This window comes from Notothenia rossii (assembly GCF_949606895.1).
Source record: "Notothenia rossii genome assembly, chromosome: 6".
In the NCBI taxonomy this organism is placed as follows: Eukaryota; Metazoa; Chordata; class Actinopteri; order Perciformes; family Nototheniidae; genus Notothenia; species Notothenia rossii.
The window spans coordinates 38,904,081-38,928,441 of record NC_136909.1 but is presented as its reverse complement, the minus strand read 5'-3'; the positions used below and the strand labels follow the sequence as shown (position 1 = coordinate 38,928,441).

Genomic DNA, 24,361 nt, shown 5'->3' with positions numbered 1-24,361 from the left:
GTTTTTAGCTCAATGTTCAAAGATCATGTAAACTAATGTCTCAAAATTAGGATTTGATCATACTGACAGTTCTATTTTAATTTATTGCAGCGGACTTCCGGTCTAAGACCGGAAGTTATGTAACCGCAGTCTGCTGCTTGCTAGTTCATGGACGTCCATAAGAGAGAGACACATGTGTCCCTGTTGATGTGTGTTGTCTTTAATAAACAATGGCGGGAAGACGCCTAACTGAGGAATACATCTGTCTCCGAAATTTCCTGGGATCATTACAATATATATACCGTAAAAAAAAAACTCGTCTTATTCTGAAAACCGGAAGATGTTACACGCCAGTAAAGACTCGCCGACTTCATTTTTACCGTAAAACTCGTAATACGGGCGAACTTTCAATTTTGGGACGGCTCACTTGACCAACAGAAACGTAGCGTAGGCTCACTTGACCGCAGTGGAGAGATCCCTCGTCTGAATTGGGAAGATCGAAATACATTATAGACGCATTTTGTAGTCATATTGCATATTAGAAACTGAGTTGGCGACACTAAGACTGCGATATAATGTTTATGTAGCAATAATACATATGACATATGTTTTTAAATGTCTCCTGTACCGATACAAAAGAGCGATAACGTTGGAGCTTAACGGGGTGTAGAACACATGTGATGACGTCACCAACGAATCGACGTCTGAATTAGTTGCCAACTAATTTGGTAATCGATTAAGTCGATTAGTTGTTACACCCCTAGTGTCTTGGCTTTCAGAATATTAAACTTGTGCTCTCTCCTGACAGACTGAGAGGCTGATAACCTCAGCTCAGTGACGTAAAGGCACACCTTTTATATCATTATAGTTTAAAAAAAAATAAGAGACTAAATGAAAAACAGGTATAAAATACTATATGACATTAACACAACAGTTGTTAAAAATAACAAGAATACAGTTTAAAAGGGGAGTGATTTGTAAGATATCCATAAATAAAAATAAAATCTGTTTACAGTTCTGTTTCATATGGGTGTTGAGAGATGTATCCATAGATCTCTTAATGTTGCTCTGAGACACAGAGTTCAACATTTTATGACTGAGCATGCTGCTCTCAAAACATGCTCAGACATAAAAAGTGTAACTATTTTTTAGCCTCATTGTAGCCTGTGGCTTACTTAGAGTTTAAGCCTCGCCTAGCAAGCAAAGTTTCAATCACTCAATACTTTCATCAACACTACTCTGGATGATAAAGGATTACCAAACTCTCTCTCCCTCTTCACAAGGTTTACAGGTTCGCAATGTTTATAGGTTTGAAATGTTTATAGGTTATTGCAATGCGTAATGTTATTTCTCTGAAAACACAAACATTTTTTATCTTATTTTATTTCTATACTATTCTAGCCTAAATTAGCTTCTACTTTTACCTGCATTTTGTACACTGTCCTGTTTTGCACTTTTCCTGTCTTGTCCCTGCACCCTGTCCAATGTTGTCTTTATGTCAGTACCTACCAGCAACACATTTCTAGTATGTTGTAAAACTACATGGCGAATAAACAGATATTGTATCTTGTATCTTCCTCTAGGCCTACTGATTGCCTGCCTGGTGTTGACCGACGCAACGAGGTGATTTGCCTAAATCCTAAATCCAATCCACGGATTGCTTCCTAGTTGGAGGTAGGCCTAGTATGCAACACAGACCGTAGTGTATAGACTGGGCATAACTGCAGTCCCCAGCTCCAGTGCTTCCCTCCATGAAGTACTGAAGCTCAGACATTTGTTACCTGTGCAGCACACCTGAGATTAATCACTTCATCCAATACTGTTTGACAGTACATTTATATGAGCTTACCTCTCTTGCTCCCCTGCAGTGTTGGGAGTAACGCGCTACTTTGTAGCGCGTTACTGTAACGCCGTTATTTTTGGCAGTAACTAGTACTCTAACGCGTTATTTTTTTAATTCAGTAACTCAGTTACCGTTACTACATTGTGCGTTACTCCGTTATTTTTTTTATATAGTCTCGGCTCCCAGACGTTGGTGAGCGGCGCCAACAGCGAGGGGAACAGAGATGAGAACTGTACTTAAGTACACTACTTGAATAAATGTACTGAGATACTTCCTGTGTCACATGCGGAGACGCTTTGTGGGCGTGTTTGTGTTTAGTTAGCCTACTAACAATACTATCATGGCGACGGCGGAGCACAAGTCGAGTTTCTCCGCATGGAGATATGCTCACTATTTTACTTTTCTCGAGCATAAAGAAAATAATGTGTTAGTTAAGTGTAAGTTGTGTCTTGGCGGGTCAAAGATCCTATCTACTGCTCAAAACAGCAATTCCAATCTGTTAAAACATCTGCAAAAACAACATGCTGGGACGAAGCTATTAGTTAAGACCACAGACCCAGAGCCATCCGACGCCACCCCACCTCCACCCAAGCAACAGCGGCTGGATTTCAACCGAGGGACTGCTAGTCAGGTGAAAGTGGATAAAGCCATTGCACGGTATGTTGTTGAACACGTGCAGGCTATTTCTACAGTGGAGTCGCCCGCTTTCAGGGAGCTAGTAAGCATGATACCATGTCCGGGCGGCACACGGCATATGGGACGCAAAACGTTTTCCAACTACCTGGAGAAAGAATATACCAAAATGGATAGCGAGCTAAAGAAAACATTTGAGGGGCTGGCATACATCTCGACCACCGCAGTCATTTGGTCTGTCCACAACAGAAGCTTCCTCGGGATAACATCTCACTGGATAAACCCCACCACTTTACAACGCCAGAAAGCTGCGTTGGCCTGTAAAAGGATAAAGGGTAGGCACACGTACGATCTTATTGCTAGTGAGATTGACCACATTCACTCTTTGTATGGAGTGTCAACAAAAGTTACCTCAACGGTTACTGATAACGGCTCTAACTTTGTGAAAGCCTTTGCCATGTATCAACCGGAATCGCTCTCTGACGACAATAAATTGGCACTTTGAAACATATCTTTGTGTTTGTATAGACCACATTGCTTTGCAGAGTTCAGTGATGCAAATGAATGTCAAGTTGATCAACAGATTGTATTATTCTCCAATGCAATAACAGTACTTAAATGAAGGCTATAAGGGCATTAATGGGAGCTTCTTTTTTTTTTTGAGCCCTTTTTTTAAGTAACTAAAACGTTACTTTTCACAGTAACACATTACTTTTTGGTGTAAGTAATCAGTAAAGTAACTGAGTTACTTTTGAAATGAAGTAACTAGTAATGTAACTAGTTACTGGTTTTCAGTAACTAGCACAACACTGCTTCCCTGTGGTGGTGTTTTACTGCCTCAATTCCAGATTTGACATCCTCGTGATTAGTGCTGCGTACCGGTACGCCGAACCGGTACTGGACTTGTAAAAAGTTTCGGTTCAAGTCCGGTTAAAACCGGAACGTCAGGAACCGGTACTTACGTATATTCTCCTTTGTGTTCTAAACCATCTAAAACCTTCCATAGATCGAGAAATTTGCGCTGAGAAAAGGCGAAAAACATTGTTTTGGCTTCTGATATGGCGGCCATTACTGAGCTCACGAAGTCTCGCAAAAATATCGCAACTGCTCGCGAGATCTGTGTGACGTCAAGGGAAGCTGGCTTAGACATAGTGGACACTGACAGCGTGGGATGCTGGTTGCCATATTTGGTAGTGTTGCTAAGCTAACTCCTTTGTATGTATGGTGATATAGTGTCTGCCGAAAGAGCAACACTTCACCCAGACAATGTCAATATGCTGTTGTTCTTGAACAAGAACACATAGACTTGTACTCTTGCATATTGAGTCTTGTATGTACATCACTTTGTATGTAGTTGTGTTGTGTAGTTAGTAACACATGTAGAGTTCCAGAAAAGACATGGTGTAGACACAAGTTGGAAGGGGGCACAATAAACCTGACGAGTTTGAATTTGAGTTGATTATGAGTTTATTTTCAATTGATAATTAGCTCACAATAAGTTCACTTTAGTTACTCACACAACTTGACACAAGTCCGGACTTATAAGTCCGGACCTGAACCTGAACCTCTGGACTTGAGTCCGGACCTGAACCTGAATATGAGTCCAGGTACACAGCACTACTCGTGATCCTGCTGTGCGTGCGCCTCGAGGAAATTGCTAGTGACTGTTCGAGTGTTGTTGCAGCTAAGGTAGTTAACATTTCGATATGATTGTGTGACTGCGGTCTCGTCTAAATGGGATGCTCAACTACCTGACTGAATGGCTACACCTTTACAACATGCTCATGTTCATAATCTGCATACAAACTGAAAAATTCCTTTTGTTGGTTGCCTTTGTAATTTCTCCTTTCTCTGGTCTCCTTTTTTCTAGGTCAGCAGAGAGGCCAACCATCCTCTTCAGTGTCAGGCAGCCAGGCTAACCATCCTCTTCAGTGTCAGGCAGCCAGGCTAACCGTCCTGTTCATTGTCAGGAAGATTGAATTATGTTTGGGTAGGTAACTAGTTACCACGCACAACAATGTTCCACTGTAAATATATTGGATGTCAGCATGTGTCTGAAAAGGTGCATAACTTTGTTCAGCACACAAAGCTGCACAGTAATGCCCCCAATTTTCACTATCAGTGTGGGGTGCCTGACTGCTCACGGAGGTACAGAAAACACACGGCACTGTAAGCGCTTTGGGTGTCTTGAAAAGCGCTATATAAATGCAAGTAATTATTATTATTAGACCATTTATTATGTTCTGATTTACCTCTGACCAATGAACGATCTTCATCCTTGCATAATGTTAAATCTATGCTATTGTGTGTTACTTTGTTACACACCTGTTCCACTGCTGCTGATGTAGTGAATACTGCAGCACTCCCAAGCACCCCCTGCTTGATCATTCAAGGTAATGTAATGTTCAGGGATGGGATTTTTCCTGTTTATACAGGATTTCCTGCTTTTCTGACCTGAATGGCTAGACTTCACTGCTGCTTTTATTCTTATTATATAATTTCACTTAGGACATCCCTGTTCTGCTCCACCATCGATGAGGGATAAGATACTGAATGGTTACTCTAAAGAGCTTAAGTGTTCCTTTGCATCGAGGGGAGAATCTGACTGAAGGCCTTCCATCTCTCCTGCACTCCATTCAAGTCCAGTCTGTGAAACGACACTTACGATACTCTGACGCCACATGTTTCAGCGATTCGCGTTCGTTAAAATCTCTAGCCTGTTTAAATGATTCAGGGGTCTGACGAGTTGACATGTTCCCGTTCCAGCTGGGCTCGTAACCGTCTACCCATAGGAATGAGATTAAAACGTCTAGCCATAAAGGCAGAGGGAGGAGGGCTAGGGAGTTGCTTTGTCGTTCAGCCAGATTCTCCTATCTGCACAGGGACCTTTGATGCTTTTACAGTCACTGTTAAGTAGCCTACCTCACTGATGGTGGAGTAGAAAAGTGCTGTCCACCTGAAGTGGAGGGTTCTGTCTAATGTCCTTGCATGCTCTGCACTGTATATTTTCCTGCTTTTTGGTCCTTGGCCAATCATGAATGTTACTCGAATCTGGTATTGACATCTCTAGCTCAAGTATTATTTTTGTTTTGATTGATTCTAGGAATGTACCTATCCACAATAATGCATGACGGGGTATCTGTTCATTTCAGGTGACACAATGAAGCCTTCTGGGTGGATGCTATCAATCGAGGGACAAGTGGTAATGGGCCCACACCCATTTTGTTTGCATGGGGTAGCTGCTTTGTTCTGCAGCTACTATGTCTTCAACCTCGAATATCCCGTTGGATCATGCACACTGGAGTTCATCCAAAGGTATTGTAACACTCAAACACATGATCAATGTCATCAGTAAGACTTATCATGCAAAGTTGTGTTTCACTATCTGGCTATTAAGTCTATGCCTTTCTACAGAGGCCACAAAGTAGATTAAATGCTTTGAGTATGAAGCCTGGAACCAATTATGCGAATTGGGACCACACCATCACTTGATGTTGCTGGGCTATCTTTTTAAAAAATTGACATAATGGTTTAATTCACATTTATAGTATGGCTTCAAAATTCGGATAAGTAAGTAAACCTTATGTTAGAGGTACCTGAGGCACTCTGCTAGGCTACAAATAATGTTATTGTGAGAGGATGATCCAACAGGTTTGGACTAGTAACAGTCGGTGTGGGAAAAGACACAGGTGAACACCTTGATAAATGCTGCCTGCAATACATGAGTCTAATTAAAACGGAAACTTATCTTAGCTTATTAACAGGTGTTTCTTGGGCATCAACCCGGAGAAAGGCTCCTAGGCAAAGAAGCGAAGCTCCATTAACCCTCACGTGAGCACCCTTCACCGGAAGCTGATAGACTTAAAATGGTCTGCATAGACTGCATGGTGTGCGGGGACAAGTCCAGTGGGAAGCATTACGGTCAGTTCGAGGGATTATTTGTTTAAAGGATCCGTTAAGGGTTAATCTGTTTTTTATTGATAGTTGAGGTGAACAAGTTCATGTTCCTGTTTGTTTACTCTGTTGTTTACACTGTTGTTTAAATATGCCAGTAGGCTTCCATTGATTTTACCTCATTTGTGCGTTTGGTGTTGTTTTTAATTGTACAATAAGATTACGTGCATTTTTGTAGTGCAGCTCCAGTACTTCCAGGAGGAAGCTCATACTTTGGTTTCCTGTTAAACTTGGACAGGAAACCATTGTATGAGCTTCCTCCAGGAAGTACTGGAGTTGGGGCCTACAGTTATGCACATGTATCATTGTAAATTCACAGTAAATTACTGGCTACTCCTGCATTACTTTCACAGTACACATTGTAAATTCACAGTAAATTACTGGCTACTCCTGCATTACTTTCACAATAGAAATGTAAAAGTACAGGCCCTTGTTGTAATGCATGACCAACAAAATGATGTAATTCCCCAGTAACATACTGTAATATCACAGTAATTGAAGCTGTGAAGTTACAGTATACAGTTGTACCTTTACAACAATGCATTGTAATATCATGGATGTGAAATTACAATACATTGCTGTGAAGACATTCACAGTAAATTGCTGTGAACCTTACTGTGAAAGTCATGCAACAAGTTGCCAGGTAATTATTGTGAATTCACAGTGGATATTTTTACTATGTATGTATCCAATCGGCCCTACTTGCTGCTGTTTATTGTTTTATCTCATTGTTATTACGTTGATACCTATTTTCCACCTTTAAAGTGTTTTAGTCCTGAACACACTGCTGCTACTGTAATTAAATAATTTCCCCTCGGATCAATAAAGTGTCTGTCTGTCTGTCTGTCTGTCTGTCTATCTATCGGTGCAAGTATGAAAATGTATAATACACAAATTGTATATTATCATTATTGCTACTTTTACTAAAGGAGATTATCCGAGTTCCACTTTTAGCGTCTCTGCTGTTTTTCCATCCTTGGAAATTAAGACAAAATAATAAGTACAATTTAGTTGTAATATTACAATATCATTTTATAGATAATCTTTTAGTCCAAAAAAAACGTTCTCCTGACATTATAAAAAATCCAGTAAATACAAAAAGATAAAAATAAGTGACAGTCATAGAAATGAACATAAGTCTTCAATAGTTCATAGTCATGTGTTTGCAATAATATTGTGCAGATCAGAACAAATGCAAGTTTCAGTTATAGCCAGTGGTGGGTAGGTACATTTCCTGAAGTACTGTACTCAAGTGCAATTTGTACGTACCTGCTCTGTCCTTTAAAAATCATGTATCTCTAGCAGTTTTATTGAAATGTTTCTGATAAATTGAAGAGCAAGTGATCCCATATGTGTTGAGAAAATGGCCCTAGCTTAATAAACTATTTAGAAATGGTCTTGGCTAATTTGGAAATGCTTTGTTAAAAAGCTGAAAACAGGTTTTTGTTCTGGGAAAAACACACAGGACAGTAACAAAGCTACAACATGATGACGTTATAGAATATGATGCATTGCTGAAGAACAAGGGAGATGAAATTAGCAAAAACCCAATGTTCTAGTGTCATATCATCATACAGTAAAACGCTGTCTGGAAACGTTGTAGAATTATACTTAAAGTATATTTTGCTGAGATATTTACATACTTTCTTTTACTTTCTTTTTCTTTGACTTTCTTTACTTTTAACATAAGATTTCACATTCAAGACTTGGACTTGTAGTGAAATCATTCCAGTGTGTTACTTTTACTTCAAGATCTGAATACATGGTCCACCACTGATTATAACTCACAATGACATCAGAGTTCACGTGGAATGAAAGATCAAAAACAATTCAAACAAATGAGCGACCTGATATTCACAAATGTAACTGAACAGAGAAGATGTTTTACACTCACAGAAGATTTACATCACAATTTGACAGACTTCGCCACACAGGACAACAAATTCCAGCTGTCTCTGAGTGGCTTTGAAGAAGCTGCTCCAAAGAAAAGCAGGAAGTAGACAAAAATGAAATGCTGTTAATTAAGATATAAAAGCCTTTAATTGGAAATTAAATTAATTTAGATTAGTGGTTTAAATTAATACAGAAAGTGTGATGTGAGTGCTTCACGTGTGTGTTCAGTAAAATAAAACTACCACTTTGTAAATGTCCAAAAACATCCATATTGTTTTGTCCAAACGCAATCAGGCGTCTGCATGATCAGACGTTTATTAACACATAGTGTTGGTGCAGACAGTCTGTAAATGTTTGTAATGTTGAGCTGGTTGAACATTTCACAATCAATTTGTACATTTAAATGTAATTGTTCTTGACCTGAGTGTCTTTGCCAGCATGTGCACACATTTGGTTGTGTGATGTGTTTAATGATGACCCTGATGGAGGCTACAAGCCCAAGCATATACAAAGATATTCTTTACGCACCAGCTTGAATTATCTTGACTTGTACGGTTTGCTGATTCAAGGTCATTCCTCGGTACTAATACAACATATTGCAAGAAAGTACAAAGAAAAAAAATGAAAAGTTGACTTTCACATAACTGTATTAGGTTAGTTGAAAGCAATAATATTAAATTGAACCTAATCTTTTTATTTAAACTGAATATTATTGCTTTCAACTAACCTAATACAAATATGTAAATTCTCTTGACATAATATATTTAATTAAAGTCAACGGTTTTCAAGTCTTTTTAAAGAAAAATAATTTACTAATTTGTGCTAACCTGCTCATGTTCCTCACAGATTCATCTGTTTATTTTGTATGTGGATTTTCTGTTGACGCAGATTGCTTTTTTAAAGTTCACCACACAACAGCGACTGGAATAGCTTCATGTAATGGATAAAGGCCAGAACAGTGTCATGTTAGACTGTACATGTTAAGCTTTAGGACTCAAGGAGTTCAAATAGGTCGACACAGATATTCAGTTAGAAATAATAAGTTGTTTGTGGTTCCTAGGTTGCGAGAACTGTAGCTTGTAGATTTCATGATGAGGATGATGAGGATGAGGATGAGGATGATGATGATGGGTACATAGTCGGTGTCAAGCAGCAGCTTTGGTTTCCCACTCCTGTGAAAACAGTAACAAAATGACTCAATATTGAGCATGATGGATGTAAATGATCTGAATCAGATGAAAAGAGATTCTCTGAATGGAAGCTTTAACCAGCATCTGTTGGTGTGACAATCTGACCTTCCTCTTCTGGAAAACGTTCCCATGTTCGATGAACAGCGATGAAGGAGCTCGTCTCAGAGAGTTTTTAGCGGAGGCCGTGCGCCGCAGCAGAGGGTTCAGGAATCCCGCCTGGATCGGGACAAAAGAGTTTCCCATCACTATTATGTACAGTGGTCATATTATTGTATGTACAATCATATTTTGCTTTCTATAACCAGAGGTGGGAGAAGTACTCAGATCTTGTAAAAGTAGAATTACCATGGGTACATATACTCTGTCACCAAAGTCCTGATAACTGAACGCTGCTTTACCATGTTTAGTTCTGACTCTGGGGACAGAAACCTGACCAGCCCCTGAAGACCTGAGAGATCTGGATGGTTCATCATTTAGCAATAGGTCAGAAATGTATTTTGGGCCTAAACCATTCAAAGCTTTATAAACCAGCAGCAGTATTTTTGAAATCTATTCTTTGACACACAGGAAGCCAGTGTAAAGACTTCAGAACAGGAGTGATGTGATCCACTTTCTTAGTGTCAGTGAGGACTCGAGCAGCAGCGTTCTGAATTAGCTGCAGCTTTCTAATAGATTTTTTAGTGAGACCTGTAAAGACACCATTACAGTAGTCCAGTCTACTGAAGATAAAAGCATGGACAAGTTTTTCCAAATCCTGCTGTGACATTAGTCTTTTAATCCTAGATTTATTCTTAAATTGATAGTAGGCTTATTTAGTAACTGTTTTAATGTGACTGTTGAAACTCAGGTCAGAGTCAATGACTACACCTAGATTTCTGGCTTTATCTGTTGTTTTGAACATTGCAGACTGAAGCTCAGCGCTAACTTTTATACGTTCTGCCTTGGCTCCAAAAACCATTACCTCAGTTTTATCTTTGTTTAATTGGAGAAAGTTCTGACACATCCAGTCATTGATTTGTTCAATGTACTTACTCAGTGTTTGAATTGGAGCATAGTGAAATTGTTACGGAAATGTGTGTGTCATCCGCATAGCTATGGTAACTTATTTTGTTGTTTTTCATTATCTGAGCCAGTGGTAGCATTTAGATGTTAAAGGGAAGAGGCCCCACATGTCATATTTGTCAACTCAGATGTGTATTTACCTATAGAAACAAAGTTTTGTCCGTCCTTTAAGTAGGATTCAAACCAATTTAGAACTGTTTCCGAAAGTCCCACCCAGTTTTCTAGTCGGTCGAGTAATATGTTGTGGTCAACAGTGTCAAACGCAGCACTGAGATCTAATAATACTAACACTGAAGTTCTGCCACTGTCTGTGTTTAAGTGGATGTCATTGAAGACCTTTACAAGAGCAGTCTCAGTGCTGTGGTTTGGACGAAAGCCTGACTGGAACACATCGAAACAGTTATTTAAATGCAAGAAATTACTCAACTGTTGAAAAACTACTTTTTCAATGATTTTACCTAGAAATGGCAGGTTTGATATGGGCCTGTAATTGTTCATTACAGAAGCATCTAGATTATTCTTTTTTAAGAGCGGTTTAATGACTGCAGTTTTCAGGGCCTGTGGAAAAACACCTGAGTGAAGAGATTTGTTTACTATATGAAGTAGATCTGAGGCCAGGCAACGAAAAACATCTTTGAAAAATCCTGTTGGAGTAAGATCAAGGCAGCAGGAGGAGGATTTCATTAGGTGGACATAGGGACAACACATTTGCTGTATCTGATGCAGAGGCACTGACTGCTTGTCTGATTTTCTGAATTTTGTCAGTGAAGAAGGAGGCAAAGTCATTGCATGCCCTGGTGGATAGAAGCTGAGAGGCTACTGATACTGGGGGGTTAGTTAGTCTGTCGACGGTAGCAAACAAGGCACGTGCGTTGTTTTTGTTTTTGGCAATGATGTCAGAGAAGAAAGACTGTCGTGCATTTTTCAATTCCAGATTATAAAGGCCAAGTCTCTCTTTATAGATTTCAAAGTGAACCTGGAGATTTGTCTTTCGCCACCTGCGTTCAGCTTTTCAACACTCTCTTTTCTCTGTTCTCACGGTCATGGCCTTTCTCCATGGAGATATTTTCTTCCCTGTCACTTCCTTCCGTTGGAGCAATGGCATCTATAACATTTGTTATTTTTGAATTAAAATGATCTACTAGCTCATTTACTGAGATGTTAGCAGGGGCAAGTGTGGAAGAAAAATTCTGAGTAAACATTTTCCTAGTATTTTCAGTTAAATATCGCTTTGTGGTTACCTCTTTTTGAACATTTTTGTGAACAGAAATAGAGCTCTCAAAGAAAACACAGGAATGATCAGAGAGTGCAGCATCAGTCACCAAAACCTTAGAGATAATCAGACCCTTTGAGATAATTAAGTCCAGAGTGTGCCCCTTATTGTGCGTGGGCTCCGTCACATGCTGAGTCAGTCCATAGTTATCAAGAACACAAAACAGTTCTTTAGCCCCTCTGTCCTGGGGGTTGTCAACATGGATGTTAAAATCACCAACAATGACTAGATGGTCAAAGTCAATACACACTATAGACAGCAGTTCAGTAAAGTCATCAAAAAAGCTTGCACAGTATTTGGGTTGTCTATAGATATTTAGGAACAGAGCTAGAGAGGAGCATTTCAGCTGAAGGGCCACATATTCAAAAGAAGCAAAGTTCCCATAAGATGTCTTCCTGCATTGAATGGAATCATTGAACAAAATAGCAACTCCACCCCCTTTCTTATGCATTCTTTCCTGACTCATAAAACTAAAGTTGGGAGGTGTTGATTCGATAAGAACAGCTGCACTGTTATTTTGTTCAATCCAAGTTTCCGTTAAAAACATAAAATCGAGATTGTGCTCAGTGATAAAATCCTTGATTAAAAATGTTTTTCCTGCCAAAGACCTGACATTTAATAAAGCTAGTTTAAGTTTGTTGGATACACTATCAGTAAGATTTTTTGTGACAAGCTGTGGCTCACATGGAATCACTGCTAAATTTGATAAACTCACACAAACATTTGAGCACTTCCTGTTTCTAAGCTGATTCACCGCTCTTAATTTATTACCTATCAACACAGATATCGGCAAAGCTACAGGCAGGCAGGGCCCCGGCATGTCCTGGAAAGAGTTGAGAGTGCCATACGCCCTTGAGCCTGGACCCAGCACATATCAGTAAGAGTTTGTTGCATTTTGTACACACACATCCTTATCAGGCTTCGGAGATTGCAGATGCTTTCTTGAAGGGAGGGGAGGTGGTTGACGTAGGCACGGTGATGGAGACGGGGGAGATGGTGCGCGTCTCTGCTTCGGTGATTTTGGTGGGCGTTGTTGAAGTGCGGGGGTAAAGGACATGCTGCCAGGGGGGGAGGTGGTTGACGTAGGCACGGTGATGAAGATGGGGAAGATGGTGTGCGTCTCTGCGGTGATTTTGGTGGGCGTCGTTGAGGATCGGGGGTAAAGGACATGCTGCCAACCCTGCGTATCGCCTTAGTTTGGTCTTTGAACTCCAGGAATGAATCGGTGCCAACGCTCTGTATCTCCTTCGTGTGTTCAGCGATCTCCTGACTTGTTCAGGCAAACTCCATTTGCCTTAAAAAGATGTCTGCGGTCCCAGAAAAAGTTAAAGTTGTCAATAAAATGGACAGAATGGTCAGTACAGACAGTTGAAAGCCAGGTGTTCAGTGCAAACAATCTGCTGAATCTCTCCACTCCTCTTCTGACTGGCGGTAGAGGGCCACTGATGAACACCTCTGCATTTAGAGAGCTGACAGTTTCCAACAAACATTTAAAGTCTTTTTTCAGCACTTCTGTCTGTTGTTTGACAACATAATTTGTTCCAATGTGCAGTACCACATTCTTCACAGTCGGATGTTCAGCCCCAATATGCAGGATCTTATCAGCCAAGTCAGAGACCATATCCTTGGGAAAACAGAGTACTTTGGTGTTGTTCTTACTACACAGACTTTTTACATCTTTTACAGCAGAGTCACCCACAATCTGGCCCAGTCAGGCCCAGTCGTTAGCTTTCCCTCTAGCCTTTTACTTTTGGAGTAGCTATTGGTCCTTACCCTGCTGTGTGAAGAGGATAGGTTATCCAGGTCATCAGAAAGAGATTTCCGGTTCTGGGTCAGTGGATCGTATCTGTTCTGGATTGGCACACTCTGTGGTTTAGGAGGATTGTTTGTAGTTCTCCCTTTAGCAGCTGTCCACGGCTGTTTCCTAGTAGGAACAGGGGTTGAAGTTGCGCTCTTCCTGGGTGATTACAATGCAGGCCACCCGGTCGCATTACAGATTTCAGAGCGCTGGGCTCTGCCTGTTGTTCGTCCTCCCAAATCCCATGGAAATGATTTACTCTTCGGCCTTGCACCCAGAGAGTTCCAGGGAGGACTACCACTTGTAGATTTATTACTAGGTACACAGCCCTCCTGTTCCTTGGAATCCTTGTAGCTGCTAACTAGCTTTGAGTTAGCATGCCTTTGTCAATTATTTTTGCAACACTGGTAAAGTGGTTTCATTCCAACCTAGTCCATGCACTTCCACGTTAACTTCCAACCATTGCATTTTCATTTCCAACACGGCCATCTTCTGTAGAAGTTTGTGGAAGTCATCTGTAGAGATCGGAGGCATTTTGCTGCTAACTAGCTTAAGCTAAATAGTGTGCAGAACCAGGCTTTAGCTGTTGCTAGGCCACGCTACTGTAAGACTGAGGTCGTCTTAAAAATATTGAAATATGGCTGAAACCAGGTCCGTATTCACCATATACTGAATATTGGGGGGGACACATCCCCCCCAATATTCAGATACACTCAAAATGTCCCCCCCCCCCCAATAAATAGCACAAAAAAAAAAAGTTTTAATTTAAAAAATATTTGTTAAAATAAAATTGCTAGTCTATGACTTCTTTATTTTAGTTATTTGTGTACTTGAAAATCTATATTTTCTGTTATTGTGAACTTCACCAAAATGATATTTCTTTTCTTATGTAAATTGGTTCCTTATTTTGTACCCGCTGTTGCACGTCTGAGTCCACCTTCAGTTAGCTTGATGCTCCAAGCAGGTCAGTCATGTTTTAATTTGCCCTCCATCAGTTCTGGTATCTTTTCTAGTTAGCCCTAAAGTAATCTATATTATTTTATTTCGTAATGGTAATGTTAATGAACCCTCCGGTTTAGCTTCTTTGTCTAAGTAACTTGTAGTTCTGATGTTAAAACCGAACCTTTCAGGAATAGTAGCTAACTAGCTGTGGGCTAGCTGGTTTCAGTTGTTAGCCAGGGTTTGGCGGACTAGTGTCAGTTATGTGGAAAATGACGGTGTCGTTTTGGATGTAATCCAATAGATATTTATTCATGTAGATTATTTCTATTTTATTTTGTAATTTGTAGGGTGTGGAAAGATTTAAAACTGTGATGTGTGACACCTATGGAATACCAAAGGTGCCAGAATTAATTAAATAATAAATACTCTACAATTATTATGAAATAGTATTTCATAATCGTCAGAAGCATTTAAAAGATACTCACACGCAGGAGGTTTGCAGTGTGCATCATAGCTTGTGCTGGGTTTAGAACGCTCAGAATTGCTAATAAACATGTTTAATTATCTTATATCCAGTGCTGCTGACCCGTATTCATCACATCAGCAACTGCAGATCGCCGAGGTCAAGCTGTAAGCATGAGCAAGAGGAAGGGTGGCAGTGACATTAGACAGTTTTTTGGGCAGCCTCAGAAAATAAAAAAGTAAGTTAAGAGCAGTGAGAAAGTGAGTATTGTTACCAGTCAGATAGCTTGTTTACTGATAATATTTCTTCCATGTTCACTCTGGTGTGTTCAGAGTAAAGAGAGAGAGGGAGAGAGAGAATGTGAGCATGGTGACCAGACAGGGAGAGTGTGCGCTGGTGACATGGAGGTAAGTCAGAAAGGAGCTATATTGATGGTTAAGACAGAATAATGACAACATAGCAGTCTAATGTTAATGTACAGACTAGGGGTTTCACCAACTAATCGACTAGTCGACTACCTTTACCACTAGTCGGCGCTGTAGGCCCTAGTCAACTAGTCGTGAAAAAAATGGAGGTAAACGAAGTGCTGCAAAATGCTACAAAACACGTCCGACATTCTTATGTATGGCAGTACTTCAACGAAGATGTAACCAACTCCACAGTGAAGTGTCAGTTGTGTACAGCTGTACTGAAGTACAATACAAATGCATCTGCTATGCGCAACCATCTGAAGATGAAACACCCGCTGCCGACAGCTAGCAATAGCATTAATGCTAGCACCAGTGAGCAACGGACCGGCGTCAGCACTGAACAGAGGCAAACGAATAGCAAGAAAACACGGGTCAACAGTGATGCGGATGATGAGCTACGGGATTACTGCCGGCGGACACCGCATATCCCCACAATGGATAATCCACTGGAGTGGTGGGCAGAAAACGTGCACCGCTTCCCCCGCTTTCGAGGAGCTACCTGGCTATTCCAGCTACAAGCACCCCGAGTGAGAGGGTTTTTTCCCTGGCAGGCAACACTGTCACCCGAAAGCGGTCAAGCCTCCTTCCCTCACATGTCGATGCGTTGGTGTTCAAACCAAAAATATGGAAAGGTGGACGTTATCGTGGAGGACAGCAAATAAAGTGTTGCGCAATGCGCTGTTGCGCACTGGATTTACGTGGCATTTATGTAAACAAGAGTTTTTTGCTGTCGATTTTGGTGAGTCCAGTTACTGTTTGTTATTTACTCAGCCATGTAACACAAATTAAAATGCAGTGTTTAATGTTACTGTATGAGCTCCAATATAAAATACAGTTGTAAACCTCTCTTTGTGTGTCTTTATTATGACGTAACGACTAGTCGACTGCTATTTTGAAAAACGTGTCGACTAGTAAATATTGGTAGTTGTGAAACCCCTAGTACAGACTCCTGTGTCCCCCCATATGTATAATGTGTATCAACAGTCTTTCTAGTCAATAGTTTAGTGATATTTCTTCCATGTTCACTCTTGTGTGTTCAGAGTAAAGAGAGAGAGTGAGAGAGAGAATGTGAGCATGGCGACCAGACAGGGAGAGTGTGCGCTGGTGACATGGAGGTAAGTCAGAAAGGAGCTATATTGATGGTTAAGACAGAATAATGACAACATAGCAGTCTAATGTTAATGTTAATTTAAGATGAGATCATCCTCATATGTATTTCAGATAATACCAACAAGCAGGGAGAGTGAGTTTGACAATGAGAGAGAGAGCAGCCAGGCAGGTGAAAATGAAGGTACAGGAAAGGAAGGGGAGGATCTTGGACTTTGCCCAAATCATCCAAATGTCAAAGTCATACCCAGTCAAACCCTATCAAATAGAATACTCTACTTTCAGGAGAAGTGGTTTGAAGATCATACATGGCTCCATTACAGTTCGCAATTATCATTAATGGCACCCAAGATATATCAGGAGTTGAGCAGGAGTCAATATGTGTGCGCTCTGTAGATGCAGATCTACAACCAAAGGAAGAATTCCTGGGAATCTACCAAGTTTCATCAACAACAGGGCAAAATATAGCCAAGATGGCATGTGATGTGATGACGCGCCTACAGCTTCCTCTGTCTCAACTCCGAGGAAAAAATTATGATGGTGCCGCAAACATGGCTGGACGATTGCAGGGAGTACAAGTCATTTTAAGGAAAGAACAACCGCTCGCTGTGTATTGTCACTGTGGTCCCCACTGCGTGAACTTAATTACGCAGGCTGCCTGTGGAGCCTCTCCACTAGTAAGAGATGCAATGGGTCTGGTCCATGAATTGGGGGGCTTCTTTAATCAATCTGGCAAGTTCAAGTTGATTTTCCAGAATATCGCAAAATCAGAGCATGGTTCAACTTTTACCTCATTGAAGCCTCTCTGTCCCACCAGGTGGACTGTACGTACCCCTGCCATCCGCTCAGTTCTCAAGCAGTATGAGTCAGTGCTGATGGCCCTTGAAGAAATGGCATCATGCAGCTCACCTGAAACTTCAGCCAAGGCCAATGGTCTTCATGGAACATTTTTTAAAGGGAACACTGTGCTAGGCCTTTTAATGGCTGAAGACCTGATGGGGGATTTGGAGTGCCTGAACACCTCCCTGCAGCTTAGGAAACAGACCGTTTCAGGCATGCTGGAGGCTGTAGACCATGTCAAAACAAGCATACAGGTCAAACGAACGGAGGAGCATTTTGATGTATTGTTCTCGAAAGCAACTGCTGTGGCAACAAAGTTGGACCTACAACGAATTCAGATCCCTCATGTCCGCAAACCTACAAAGCGTTACACCGGTCAGGCTGCAGCCCATATCCATCCCGATGCCCAGTCCTTGTACAGAGTCCAATTCTACAATGCCTTGGACACAGTGAATACTCAATTCATAGAGAGGTTTGAACAAGCTGGATTCCACAAGCTGCAGCAGCTTGAAAATGTGCTGCTACACGGAGACATGAACAAGGTGGTAGAAGAGTATCCTGAATTGAATTCAAGACTACTGCAGGTGCAGCTGGCCATGTTTGGGGCTAATTACACCTATGAAACAAGTTCAGATGTTGCTAGCATTATTCGGGAAATGGTGCCAGTGGTGAGAGGTCTCTTCGGTCAGGTGGAAGCTTTAGTAAGGCTTCTGTTGGTCGTCCCTGCCTCTTCTGCAGAGGCTGAGAGGAGTTTTAGTGCCCTGAGGAGGCTTAAGACATGGCTTAGATCATCGATGAGTCAAACGAGGCTGAATAATGTGGCCATATGTCATGTGCACCAGAAGAAACTGGACAGACTGGACCTTGAAGGAATATGCCAGTCTTTTATCAGTGCCAACGATAAGCGCAAAAAGGCTTTTGGGTCCTTTACTTGAGGGTTGGGCTTTTTGGGCGGGTGTCTGGGAGGAAGTTGGGGGTCTTTTTGATTTTGAATGAGCGGAAAGCAGCAAGTGCGAGTCGTGGCTGTAAAACAAAAGGGCAATAAAATGTTTCTGTTTCTACTGAAATTGCGTGGCACAGACCTTTCTATGGATTGAAATGCTTTAATGTGATTATGGTTATAGTTGTACTTTATTCATCCCTAATCTCTGCCATTACAAACAACAAAACAAGAAAAGCCAAACTAGATAAAATAGGGCGATGTAGTACAATGCACAATTAGACATTATGGTAAAACATTTTAACCAGTTAAGCCCCAAGCCTGTTTTTCAGGTCTCAGGTTTGAAAATGACATTCCCAGAATAATTGACTATATCTTCACTTCTAAAAATGGTTAAATGAATAATCTTTTTTCTCAAAGCAATGATAAACTTGTGATTTGGATGTAGAAAAAGTCAGAATCAATATAGATGTTTTTAAAGTAAATTCAGATTGAACACAGTAAAAAAATGTAAATGATAGTGTCCGTGCAACAAATAAACGTGTGTGAAGGCTTTAAAAGGACCAAGCAATTTATGTTATTTTTTATCTTCATTATGTGTGTCCATCCATCAATTTTTATCTGCTCAACCGGTGCCGGGCTGCGGGAGAATTCATAACGTTTCCCAACAATGTTTTCCAGCTTTTCTATGGAAACCCCCGGTCGTTCCCACACCAGACTAGATGTAAGATCACTCCAGCATGTTCTGGGGCTCCAGTCAAATAGGTTTTTTTTGTTAAGAAGGTTTCAAACTGAGTGAAATGTAAACGTGATAAAAGCTGTTTGAGTTCTTTACTGTGTTCTCCTTTGGCATAGGGAACAGGGGACCATTCTTTATCAAAGGAAAGTAGATGAAACCAACCCACCATTTCTTGTGGCCTCAACATTCAAAGCGTCGCACCATACGAAGTAATGCTAAGAGTCTTAAAACGTGGAAAGGAGTTAGAACATTTCCCGTTCCCTCATCTCAAAGTCCAACGTTTTTGGTTAGATGCCTGTGGTTAACACAAGCTAAATAGATTTTCACGTTTTGTTCTATGACATAAAATATGTCACTAAATACTCCACTCGTGAATGTTCAAAGCTTCTATGTGTCATAAAAACAGTGGTTGCTAACAAGTGATTAAATTAGACTACTAACCTGTTAGACCCCAAGCCTGCTTTTCAGGTCTCAGGCTCGAAAATGACATTTCCAGAACAAATGACCATATCTACACTTCTAAAAGGGGAAAATTAATAATCTTTTATCTCAAAGTAATGATAAACCTGTGAGTTGGATGTAGAAAAGTCAGAATCAAGATGTTTTTTATTTTAAAGAAAATTCAGATTGAACATAGTAAAAAACTTTAAATTATAGTTTCCGTCCAAACATTGTTTTTTATTTATAGTGAAAACCACCCTTGGATGATGGGTTAGTAGACTTAAAGCTTTAGAAATACAAATTATAACATATAATAAGTACCCTGTATCAAGATTGATGCAAAAGAAGTGACATTTGACCTTTTTAGAAAAAAAAACTCCACCTCTGGGGTGATTTGGGTGGAAAATTCTCTGGAACCCATTGGTCGATTTTGGTGTTTGGCATCTCTTTTAAACCGTTAGAGCCAATAGAATCGAAGGGGAATTTCCACATACACACCAACGTTACCAAAAAAAAGTGGGGGCTTCGCGCATGCAGTTTGCCTGTAAACCGAAACCTAAATCTCACGCTCTGAAATCTGAAAACGGAAAAGTAGGTTTATTGCTTATGGATTATCAGAAATCGTTTCAAAGTGACACAGACACATTGGATTAACCTATGGATTAACCTTCAGCAGCGTTTTTATCGTTTTAATGCCATTGAAGACAACTTTTGATCAGACAACGACAAAGGTAAGACATAATTGCCGTTTTTGCCACCTAGCGCCACGTGTTATGATGTCTGTTTTTGTTTATTATGTCGCGAGTTCTTATCATGGAGTGATGATATATATACCTATCGATTCTGTGTCTTCTCACAATGCTAATCAATGGGTTGGATTTGCAGTTACGATAAGTAATAAGGGTGTTATGAGTGAGTTTCTGTGCAAGCGCGGTCAGCTTTTTTTTGCTCGTGGCTAATTCAGAGGCTAAAGGCCCTGACACACCAAGCAGTCACCAGAGAACTCACCGACGCTGACGCCGACTGTTACGTCGGCGTGTTCTCCTGCGTCTTGGCCATATGTCGCACTGGAACACACCGCAAAGACTTCAGCCGAGCACGTATGAACTGCGAATGCTTGAGTGGCAATAACTCTCCTTACCAGCAGGCGGCGGTAGTGTGTATTCGTCATTTAAAAGAGGCAACAACCGGAAGACTGAGAAGAAGAACAATCTACGTGATACAAACAAACAACAAATAGCGTGTGCGTTCCATTTTCACTCCCGTCCATCGAAAACATGTTTTGTGCGGTACTGGAGCTATCAGCCATTGGAGTGTTGCTCGTGGAAGACATTCTCAAGCAACCGTTTCGCTTCTCATGCACTGATTCGCTAGCTGAACAGCTAATCAGAGTGATTTCTTTGGCCGACTGCCTGTGGCCGACGCACGGCCGATTCAACATGTTGAATGAAAGGCCAAATAAGGCGTGTCACGGCCGACGGTGCGGGACACACCAAATTGAGTTTGGGCGACAGGGCACGCTTCGTCGTCCGACTAACGAAAACGGCCGATTTTGGCCTTGTGTGTCCGGGCCTTAAGAGTTAGCTTTGTGTTTTTTTTAGAAAAAGAAATGATCAGTTAGCTGAGTTTTTTCCCATTACATGGATATGTCAATGTTTGGCTCTATGAAACCTGATGTACTTATATGATTCTGTTTTCTTCAAGGTTGTATCTTCCTGGTCGAATGTACTTATTGTAAGTCGCTTTGGATAAAAGTGTCAGCTAAATGCAATGTAATGTAATAATATGAAACATTTATAGTTTATTAAATCTTAAGAAGCCCTCAGACACTGTTGCTTGCAGATGTTGTGGTTTCGGCCCCTTCGGTGGGTCCGTGTGGCTAAAGAGGCTAATGGTGCATTCACACTGGACCAGGGACGTCGGAACTATTTTCTGGGGGGGGGGTGCGGGATTTTTGCTGGGAGGGTCGGGGGGGAAACTCACACTATCAATGATTAACGAACTCGACACGTAGGCCTAATAGCCTAGGCCTATACATAACAGATATAGGCTACATAAACACACGCAGCATCTTAATTGTTACGAAAATGTATGAAACAAAATGAATTAATGAATTAATCAAGCCTTTATTAAGGAACATACTGTAGCCTAATAGGCGATAACATAGGCCTACAGCATTCAGAAAATCAACAGAATAATACAGCCTTTACGAACATAGGCCTAATGGAACATTCAGAAAAATAACGGTTTACTTTGCGCTCGTAAGGGCTTTTAAACTGTTCCAAAAGTAGACCTTCTCTCCGTTGTTCTGCTGATAAATTCTTTAAGCAGGGTCGAGACATCGCATTCATCGAGAAGGTCGCTATGCGCATTCATAATGGCCAAATGAGTGAGTCTCTCCTGCTTCATAGTATTGCGCAGCCACGTTTTCAACCTGCGCAACGCCGAGAACGAGCGCTCGGATGCCGCGACAGAAATGGGCAGAGCCAGACAGAGCTTTATGAGCCTCTCCGCTTCCGACAGCATGGAGCGGGATTGGGGCTGCAAGGTGTGCAGAATGGCCAATACATCCTGAATGGTTTTCACTTCTCGCCCCCTACACACGTCGCTCAGGATGTCCAGCTCAAGGCTTAGCTGCTCTCTTGAAAAGGAAGTCAGTTCCAGGGAACCCACATCCACTCGTTTCCCTTGGGCCGCCTGTAGAACTGCCTGCTCTCGCCCTGCAGCTACGCGGAGTCCTTCCTGGTCAAAGCGCCGCTCCACCTCTGTGCGCACCAAGTCCAGGGCCTCAAACAATTCCCTCTTCCACAGGCTTGGATATTCTTTAATAGTTAAATATAACAGTTAAACAACAACCAACAAATAGTTTCCATATGGGCTGCCTATTTAAGCTGGGTGGGTCAACCTTAAATTTTCAATTTAAATTCAAATTATGAATATGGTTTGTTATGAAAGTAGGCCTATACGTTATTTAGTCAGTTGATACCGTTGTAATGAATTATTAATTGCAGGCTAATTTCGCAAATAAGCGTACATGGATGTAGTACATTATTATGAACTATGATATCGTTTTCTATGGATAGATCAAATCTGTCCACAAATGCTGGAGAGCACGCTCTGTGTGCGTATTTGTTGCATTCTTTCAACATTACAGACCGATGAGCTTTATGATTAATTTTAAAATACTGTTGGCATTATTTATTTATTTATTTAGGCCTATTTATTTACCCTCGTTCTCCAACTCCCGTTCCTCCTCCTCCGCTGTATGGCGAAAACGCGCTGGGGTCTTGCTGGTGCGCACTGGATGAGGAGGCTTCAAGTTGTAGCGCTCTGTGTATTGTTTGGTCTTGGCCACAAGGTCAGCGAAGGTGTCATCTTGTCTGAGTGTGTTCAGTCGCTGGCAAAGAAGTTTGGCAGCTTCCATTGATCCAAGGGCTGTGACTTTGGTGCCTTGCAGTGACCGAGCCATGGATTCACATGGCGTAAACATGGTAACGCAGGCAAACAAACCAAAGACTGTGCGCGTAGTGGTGCCCTTTTTGAGCAATCCTGCCACTTTGGCACGCGTCTCCCCCTTGACAATCCTGTCACTCTCCAAGGTCCTAAATGTCTGCAGCATCTCTCCATAGCATGCCAGCAACCGTGACAGTGCCACAACTCTGACGCACCACCGAGTTGGGCACAGGGCAAGCAGGTTGATCACTTCTCCACATCCAAAAAGAGACTGGTATAACGTTTTTCTCTTTGCTGAATCATTAATCACAACTGTGACTTCCCGAACAAAGTTCAGTGTATCGGCAACAAGGCGCACTTCTTTTGCCACTTCTTGCAACACTAAATCCAGAGAGTGGTTTGCGCAGTGGACAAACAAGGAGTCAGGACATGTTTCCTTTAATCTTGCCTGCACTCCCTTGAACCTCCCTGACATGTTGCTGGCTCCATCAAAACAGTAGCCTTTCAGCTTCTCCAGCGGCAGATTTAGCCGAACAAGGACATCTTTAATGCACAGAAAAAGCATCTCGGCGGTTGTGTCTGGAGCGTTGTAAAAGCCCAGAAAGAAATTCTGGACTTCAAGATTGTCATCTGCAAATTGTATACTGCATGAGAACTGTTCTTTTCCACTGACGTCGGTGGTCCCATCAGCAGTTAAGCCGAAAAAAGGACTTTCGGATGCTTTGGCTCCGATTTTCCTCTGGATGTCATGGGCAAACAGCTCCAGAACTTCATTCTGGATGCTGCCTGACATCCAATTGTCCCTCCTCTTCATCCAGTTTTGCAGGTCAGGATCAGCGCGTACCCTCTCGACCACTAGCTGCCACAACACCCCATCCCGATTTGCAGCTCCTCTCAGAGGGAGTCCCTGGCGCCCCAGGAATCTCACGCTGCTGAAAACGAGCTCCAGCATTTTCCGGGCTGTTATTTGTTCTTTAGCAGCAGCCTCAGACAAAAGCGCATTAATTGGCGTAGTTTTCAATGCAGCCAATCTTTGAGTCGCATCTAAATGAATGCGTGTTTTCTCGTGGTCTCTGATTTTCTCCTTTGCTTTTCTCCAGTTTGAAAAGCCCGTATCTTTCAAAAACGGACTGTCAGCTTGTTCTGACCCGACCAACTTGCGCTTGACAGCTGACCTGCACACACCACACACAATGCCATCACTGACCGCGATGTATTCCAGCCACGGCCACTCTCTGAACCAGGCGGCCTTGCAGGAACGAGTGAAGTTCTCACCCAACTTCTTGGCAGGAAAATTGTAATCCTGTGGTGGTTTGCATGATATTGCCTCTTCTTGGCTAG

General features: G+C 41.5%; 2 protein-coding genes across 13 annotated transcripts in view; one reads left to right on the top strand and one right to left on the bottom strand.

The window, feature by feature from the left end:
* Positions 1-24,361, top strand: part of LOC307045323 (zinc finger MYM-type protein 1-like) — a 73,954-nt gene that overhangs the window by 12,157 nt on the left and 37,436 nt on the right. For 3 of the 11 annotated variants that reach the window (XM_079690908.1, XM_079690909.1, XM_079690910.1), the window contains exons 1-4: positions 5,643-5,770; positions 15,144-15,268; positions 15,363-15,437; positions 16,541-16,615. In XM_079690908.1, coding sequence (XP_079547034.1) covers positions 15,204-15,268; positions 15,363-15,437; positions 16,541-16,615 — 215 coding nt within the window. In that variant the 5' untranslated portion in view covers positions 5,643-5,770; positions 15,144-15,203. Of the gene's footprint in view, positions 1-1,562; positions 1,654-4,325; positions 4,446-5,607; positions 5,771-6,208; positions 7,250-12,610; positions 12,705-15,143; positions 15,269-15,362; positions 15,438-16,540; positions 16,616-16,694; positions 18,390-24,361 lie in introns of those variants that run through there. The other 8 variants (XR_013809859.1, XR_013809860.1, XR_013809861.1 and 5 more) reach the window with 6 other exon arrangements.
* Positions 7,390-24,361, bottom strand: part of LOC307045322 (actin filament-associated protein 1-like 2) — a 115,263-nt gene continuing 98,291 nt past the window's right edge. For both annotated transcript variants that reach the window (XM_079690904.1, XM_079690905.1), the window contains 2 exons: positions 9,598-9,708; positions 7,390-9,474 (listed from right to left, as the gene is read on the bottom strand). In XM_079690904.1, coding sequence (XP_079547030.1) covers positions 9,448-9,474; positions 9,598-9,708 — 138 coding nt within the window. In that variant the 3' untranslated portion in view covers positions 7,390-9,447. The remainder of the gene's footprint in view (positions 9,475-9,597; positions 9,709-24,361) is intronic.